General features: G+C 34.3%; 1 protein-coding gene across 3 annotated transcripts; it reads right to left on the bottom strand.

The window, feature by feature from the left end:
* Positions 1 to 1,505: 1,505 nt before the first annotated feature.
* LOC110334058 (prolactin-8A6) lies at positions 1,506 to 7,360 on the bottom strand. Of its 3 annotated transcripts, none has more exons than XM_021215902.1 (6): positions 7,231 to 7,360; positions 5,728 to 5,903; positions 4,880 to 4,918; positions 4,056 to 4,160; positions 2,844 to 3,023; positions 1,506 to 1,840 (listed from the first exon to the last, which is right to left on the bottom strand). In XM_021215902.1, the coding sequence occupies exons 1-6, from the start codon at positions 7,259 to 7,261 to the stop codon at positions 1,652 to 1,654; spliced, it is 720 nt and encodes a 239-aa protein (XP_021071561.1). In that variant the 5' UTR covers positions 7,262 to 7,360; the 3' UTR covers positions 1,506 to 1,651. The 3 variants fall into 3 exon arrangements, with proteins under 3 accessions (XP_021071561.1, XP_021071560.1, XP_021071562.1); XM_021215901.1 differs by having other exon boundaries at positions 1,652 to 1,840; positions 5,728 to 5,906; positions 7,231 to 7,261; XM_021215903.1 differs by lacking the exon at positions 4,056 to 4,160 and having other exon boundaries at positions 1,652 to 1,840; positions 5,728 to 5,906; positions 7,231 to 7,261.
* Between the last annotated feature and the right edge of the window lie 791 nt (positions 7,361 to 8,151).

Here is an 8,151-nt window from a genome sequence, read left to right on the forward strand (position 1 = left end):
CTCAGAGGGGGAAACAAAATATTCTTCAAAGGTGGGTAGAGAGAAGAAATTGGTTGAGAAAAGTGGTGAGAAGTGGTATGGAAATGCCAATCAGGTATAGTGTGGGAGGAGTCAAGAGAGGAATGGGAGTGAGAAAAGAATCAGTGGGGAGCAGCTCTCTTGCCAGCCGTAAGCATGGACAGTGGAGGCTCTTGGGAGCCTATGGGAGTCACCCTAGCCAAGACTCCTAGAAGTTCAGGTTATGAAGACTGAATTAACCATCTCCTGTAGCCAGGTGGGATTTCCAGTAGAGGGAAGGGATCATCAACCCACCCACAAAACTTTTGACCCCCCCAAAATGCACTGCATACATGATGCATAGAGATAATTAATGGTTGTAAAGATATTGAGGGAATGTCCAAATAATAATTTACCCAGCTTGAGACCCATCCTACTGGCTCTTAGTCAACACCTAACACTATTAATGATATTCTGCTATGCTTTCATACAGAAGCCTGCTATAACTGTCTCCTGAGAAACTTCATCCAGCAGCTGATGGAAATAGAGGCAGAGACCCACAACCAAACATCAGGCAGAGCCTGGGGAGTCTTGTGGATGAGTGTGAAGACTGAGTGAGGCAGAGGGATCGAGGACATCACAAGACTTACAAAGTCAACTAACTTGGGCCATGGGGGTTCATAGAGACTGAACCATGAACCAAAGAGTTTTCAGGGTCTGATCCTATGTGCCCTGCACATTTATAGCAGATGTGCAGCTTGGTTTTTAAGTGAGTATCCAAATATTCGGAGTCAGAATGACAGACATTTGTTGATTCATCCAAGATTCATGGCAGACACACTAAGAGATTGTCAATCTTATGGCTCCTATGGTTTTTACACACACATCATATGAGGTATAGTTTTTTTAAATACCATAGAGAAACAAAATATTTGTTAGACGCAGAGAAATGAAAGCATGCAGAACATATCATTGATCATGCTATTGAGGAGCAAAGTTATAGTTGGACTTATGACACATACTTATGACACATACTGAAGAGATCATCACTAACTGATATTTGCATCCTAAAATAATTTTATTTTTTAAAAATCAAGTTTTTGGGAATTTCACGCATGAATACAGTGTATCTTTATCATCTCTAGTCCTTGCCTCCTTCCCTCTAAGTTCTCTTGAGGTTGTGAAATCAGATAACAGTTGTATTTGATTGGCTATGCTCTCAAGTTAGCATGATTTCCTAAGGACAGCCTGAATGTTATGAAGTATTAAAAGTTTTATAATTCTGTTTAGGATACATGTATCAGTTAATGAGTTTTATACTTTGATTTTAAAAACTTGACTTTCATTACTTTTCTATGAAATAAATGTTATTTTATTGAAATAAACTTTAACATTATTTGCTAGATTAACATGTATTGTTGGTGATATATTTGATTGGGGCAACCTAAGTTTATTGATTTATATTCTATCCAATGAACAAAAGATGACTAGGCATTTTAGATGTGGACATTTCTAAAGAGAATATTTTTATTTTATTTTTTTAAAGAGACTCATTATAACCACACAAGCATTTGAAATGTTTACAATTAAAAACAACTGCTCAGCCATGAACTTTTGTGGAGCATTTCCAAAGCAGACATGGTTGTATGTGCACTTAGCAATCTTTCCCAGTTACGAGACACTTCAATAATCTGAGCTGAAGTAAAATGTACTTTGAATCATGATCTATGCAGTAAGAGAGGTTAAACATTGCCAAAAACTTATTATTTTTGTCGCTTGATTTTAAGAATGAAAGATAGTCCCAGTGGGGAAATTCTTCCTTCATCTCTTCCGCAGGAGAGACCTAAAAATCAAAATGATAATCAGTTACATGTTAATTACATTTTTAGTCTTCCATTCTCCTTATTTCTTCTGTGTGCACTCAGAGAAATGCCTTCATAAATGTGCTGCTTGCATTATGAGTTTTCATTTTCCTTAGCCAAGAAACTCTCAAGCAGTTAGATTTTTAGAATGTGTGGTGATGGCTCATGTGCATCTCTTCTAACATGTAAGGAATTGCAGAGGAAGGATATCATTTCAAAGCAGAAGAAACGTAGAAAATTTCCATTGGTTCCGAGTCAATGGAAGAGTTCATATCAGTTACTCATTCAGGAAATTCTTACATGTCCTTTTATATGTAGTCACACAAGTTGATATGCACAACTCCTCTACTAAATCCAACCTCCATGAGGTATATGTATAATAATCTCACAAGTGATTTGGATCACATGGTGATTTGATATGTAGACCCAAGGGGTGAGTGATATTGAAAGACCCGAGCTCTTTTCATCCGACCAGGAAAGTTATCCTTTAACTGAATCAGAGGATCGTCTATGTATCATTCTGATCTCTAGGGTGTAAAGAGATCAGAAGCATCTGAAAAGATTGTAGAGGCCAACAACCTATTAGAGCAGTGGTTCTCAAATTTTCTAATGCCGTGACCCTATAATACAGTTCCCCATCCTGTGGTGAACCCCAACCATAAAAGTATATTCATTCCTATTTAATAACTCTAATTTTGCTAATTTAAGGAGTCGTAATATAAATATTGGATATACAGGTTATCAAGTATACAACCCATGTGAAGGGATCTTTTGACCCTTAAAGGAGTCATGACCCACAGGTTGAGAAACACTGCCTTATAGAAAGATTGTGAACAAGATCAGATATATCTGTTTCACTCTGGAAAGATGAGGTATTTCAGAATTGGATACTTTTTGTTGTTGTTGTTGTTGTTGTTGTTGTTGTTGTTAATTTTCACAACTCCCCTATTTTATGAGTGAAAACAATGAACGGGAAGTTGTCACCTTGGTGAGTATCCACCTAAGGTCATCCAGGATTTGTCTGTTGTTCTCTTCCATCTCCTTGGCTTTTGAGAGGATAGTTTCAGGGACATCTTGCGTGGCACTCAGTTCAATCACTAGATGGAATAGAGGGCTGATCCAGGAACCCACAAAATTGATCAAAGTTTTTAAATATGCTGCGATCTGTGAGACACAATTGAACCATTGCATTATACAATTTAAGTTTAGCAGGTTTGATATCTGTAATGCTCATATAAAGAACCTGAACTGAAACATGTGTTTACTATGTGTATATGAAACATATATAGATGTTACATAGTTTGGAAGTATAACATTTAAACAACTGATATATTTTCTAAAACATAAAACAAATTATGGAGCTTGTTGATTAGCATTTTTCTGAGTTTAGGTCATCATATTTTTTCTCCTTTTGAATTCTAACAGCTTCCTTTCCAGTAACCTCTATATTATTTGGTTGCTTGTTCATCAATTTATAAAATAGTTTTTGCTAGTACTCAATAGGGACCAATAAGGTTTGGCATGATAGATAGAGGCAGAAGTAAGTGATTAAAATCATATTCAATAAGGGATTCAGGCACACCATGTATACGGTAAGAACTATATCACATCCTATGGTAGAACTGCTATGATATGTAGACTTGCTAATCATGAATTTGTTGCATCCTAAGGAACATAAAGGATTATTTCACAGGACTGCTCTGCTTATCTGGTTTACAGTTAAGGCATAGAGAATAGTAGAGTGATGAAGAGATAGCTTGAAAAAGAAATAGAACCAGGACAGATATGAAAAATCAGGAAGTAGTTCAGTCACATAGAATGTTATCATACTGAACCCATTAGCAACATATATTAAACACAGCCACGTTGTTATTCCTGATAGAGGAGTGAATATATATTCATGGATAGTAAATTTACCTCAAAGAATCACAAAAAAAGAGCAAATAAAAATTTAGTGGTTGGTCATTCCTAAAATACATTTCTCTAAATGGTGTATTTAAGCATTTTCTACACTGTTCTAGGTTTGATTTTGTTTATAATTTATCAATACTATAATGGGATAATTTTCTACACCTTACCTTCATTTTCTGAATGCATCATTACTGAATCTATCATAATACTTGTAATAACTGACAGTACCACAAACCCAATGTATTGCTTCTGGAGCTCTGTGGAATACCCATGAAGGAAACTCACTTCAATATTTATCTGTACACCTGTGTTTGGGGGGTTCGTGAGACTTGAGTGGCAGTAACTCCCAGCTCTGACAACAGACTCATCCTGTCTAATCATTTGAGAACTCTACAAATAATACAAAAAAAAAAACAGATTTCAGAAATCATAAACAACTTCATGACCATAATATTAATCGATTTTAGTGGATTTGTAAAATTTAACATAAGTAATTCATAAAATACATATATTAAAAATTAAGAAACACTCTGTCCTGTAGTTTGGTGTCTATACATTTTAGCTGCAATTTCATTTGTTTTTTTTTTTTTCATTAACTTTTGAATATTTAACTCCTTCCTCTCATACTCGCTTTTCTTCTTCACTTTAAAAAGTTACGCTAAGGAAAGCAGACACTGAAAGGACTAAATAGTTGAAGAACTAAGTCATTTAATTTAATTAAAAATTTCTTAATCTAACACTAAAGAATATATCTGGGCATGTTCATAATAAATTTTAAATGAAATTGTCTCACAAAATAAAATATTTTACAATCAATTCTATGTAAATTCAAAGTCCATAAATTATTAAAAATATAAATTAATGTCATGTATTGAATTAGGCATTGTATAATTAATAAATTACTTAATTTACTTAAATATTTACTTTAGAGTAACTTTTTATTTAAAAAATCAGCTAATTTATGAAAGGTTAAAGAATAAATGTGAGGGTAAAGAAGTCAATTAAGAAGAGGAAATACAAATACTTTTTATAATGCTTTCTCTTCTAAAACACAATCATTGACATGAGGCTCATATTGGGAAGTAGCTGGAAGAAATTAAGGTACTTACAAAGGCCAAAAATTGTCCAGATGAGAATTGGTTGTAATACTGAGTCATGTTAAGGGGAGAAAATAACATCTAGTCAACACAAATATGACAACATATTTATTCCAAATAGAGGCACATTTTTTGATGCCCATCATATTGAAGGTTTACCTGCTTCTATAGTTTCCTTTTTTCTGTCCTTGAGATATGACAATCCCCAAAAGGGGAATGGATCCACTTTACACTTTTATTCCTACTCTGATATTGGAGAAATTCTTATTACTGAAAATCTTTAATTGGGATTCTTAAAAGGCTAGATTCTCTCTCTCTCTCTCTCTCTCTCTCTCTCTCTCTCTCTCTCTCTCTCTCTCTCTCTCTCTCTCTCTCTCTCTCTCTCTCTCTCTCTCTCTCTCTTTCTCTCTTTCTCTCTCTATTTCTCTCTCTTCCTTTCTCCCTTCTTTCCTTCTGTTCCTTTTTTTCCTGCATCTTCACGTTTTACTTTATCTCTGCTACGAATATATAGTTCACTGTAATACATATCTTTTACAGTGTTTACCTGAAGTGTGTTAAATTAACAGGGCCAATAGAATTTCATGTTCCCTAATTCAAAATCAGGAATTAGAGTTCTTTCCCAAGCATATTTTAAAAGTTTCTACCATAGTTATTTTTATTTTTAATAAAGTAGAGAAAAAGTATTAGTATCATTAAATAATATGAAATTTCATGACACTCTCCAATTTGTCTTGTCCTTGTTTCAGTAGTTGGGGCATCTGTTACCTATAAAGATGTATTTTCTGATATTTGAACCATGATGTTTAGTGTCTCAGGTTAAAATGCAGTTCAAGTATTAGTATGGAGTTTGAGGTACTTACAAGTTCTACATATAATTGGTCAGCAATATTATGAAAGGTTTCAGCTTTCTGGATGGCACTGTTAAATGTTTCCAAAAGTGGGTTCCAGCAACCATCCTCTTCTGCAAGACACGCAGGAATTGATGCAGCTTTCTGCCACAGCAGCAAATTTGACACCAGCAGCAGCAGGAGTGCACCTGCCACATAGAAACAAAACCTACTTAGAGATGGTGCATTAAACTGAGTTCTCTTAGGCCCAGGAAATTTGTATCTGGCCAAAGGTTTTCTTTGTTTTTGTTTTGTTTTGTTTGTTTTTGTTTTTTCTGTTTGTTTGTTTCTTTGTTTCTCTTTTTACTACAACATGACTTCATATTGGATATCTGGAATGACACATAAAGTCACACTAAATACTAAGGCAAGTAATTGAATTTTTCTGAATAATAGTTTGAGGAGCAGGTGATTTCACAATTTTTGTGCTTCTGAACTTTACAAATATCTGAAATTAAAGTAAGTTCTGCATTTATATGTTAAGGCATATTTTAGATGGTTTAGTATATTTGGAATTTAAGCTCATTTTCAGTTACCAAACTCTTGAAGAATATGCAGTTTTTAAACATCATGTTCGATGTCAATGTTTTGGACACTTATGACACAGGGATAGAACAGTTTACCTCTTGCCTTCTTGTATACACTTGACTATAAATACAACATGATGATTACTAACAAGAAGATGAAGAGATACTGTCCAATATATGATAACATCTTAGTATTGTGAAGATATGATAAAGCTCCATTAAAGATTTTTATCAGAAACTTCATATTATTCTTTATAAAGTTGATATGCCCAATAATTTTTGTCAGCAGATTAGACTCTCTCAATGTAATCTAAACATATTCAGGTTGAAGAAGACTTACATGGTCAAATTGTTTTTCTAATGGTTTATTATTGGCTAAGGTATAATCAGGACACCAATCATACGTACTTTTTACTCACAATCACAATTCTGTCTCTTCTGACTTGAGATAAGATTAATTTGATCCACTGATTTTGCACCTTCAATATTTTCCAATTTCTAAAACTCTAAAACATTGTCCATTTGAGATGTATTATTCTTTATTCTGTAAGGTGTCCTATGCATTGGAAACTGCTTAGTAATTTCCATCATTTCTATTCATTGGATACCAGGAACATATTCCTCCTTCTCTCTCTTCATGATAGAAGATAAGACAACACAAATTTTCTTTGAACATTGAAACATGTCTCAAGTTAAAGGATGATGAAATCTACTAATCCAATTGTCTCCTATACCCTTTTACAGTTTCTTTCAAGTAAAATAATTTTAAAAGTTAATATAAAGTCTATGCAGAACACTACTCCTGGTAGTCTATGAAAAAATAAACTCTTTACACCAGATGGAAATATCAAAGATTCCAAAGAAAGAACTCCATTATAATAAACTCATAGAAACACTGAACTGAATACTTTTACTAAGAGAGGCACGGGGGAGGGGGAGATTTACTTACAGAAGTGAGGCTGACTCAATGCCAGTGCCATCCTTTGGAGTCCTTAAGCAGGATGAGTTCTATGTCTGCAGATCTTATTCACAGGGGTGTACATCCACTTAGTTTCCTGTTCCTATATATTCTAGCAGATAACCTCAAGGGCATGTACAGCTATGCAACAGCATCAAACACTCATTCATGAGCTATGTCTTTCTATCTTTAGGGAATTTTTACTGTTTTATTACAACATATCCATGTGTCTGGATGGTTTCCTTTTACGTGTTCCTACATGTTGATTCTTGTGCAAATTATTTTTGAAATCTTAGAGGCCATTTTTAGCTGCCTGATTAAAGATGTTCGTGTCAGTCTATGAGAAAATCATTGTTCACGATTATTTCCTCTTCCTTATAATCTTACATGTTTTGTTTTATCTTTTCCCTAATCTTTACGGGCAGAGAAAGATTCATTATTGAATATTTCACGACCATACCACAGCACTAGTAAATTATCTTTAGTGAGATGAATCTTTGCCTGTAATCCCTGGGTACACTGAAGAGTGTTTCTCCATGAAATAAGCTGACAAGTATAATAATGATCTGCATGCTTAAATTAGGTATTTAGAAGTTCATTTAATAGATGACTAATATCCAATATATACAAAGAACTTAAGAAGTTCTACTCCACAGAACCAAATAACCCTATTAAAAATGGGGTACAGAGCTAAACAAAGAAGGTACAACTGAGGAATACTGAATGGGAAAGAAACACCTAGAGAAATGTTCAACATCCTTAGTCATCAGGGAAATCCAAACCAAAACAAGCCTGAGATTCCACCTCATACCAGTCAAAATGGCTAAGATCGAAAACTCAGGTAATAGCAGTTGTTGGCAAGAATGTGGAGAAAGAGGAACATTCCCTCATTTCTGGTGTGATTGCAAGCTT

This window comes from Mus pahari, chromosome 16 (genome assembly GCF_900095145.1).
Source record: "Mus pahari chromosome 16, PAHARI_EIJ_v1.1, whole genome shotgun sequence".
NCBI classification, from domain to species: domain Eukaryota; kingdom Metazoa; phylum Chordata; class Mammalia; order Rodentia; family Muridae; genus Mus; species Mus pahari.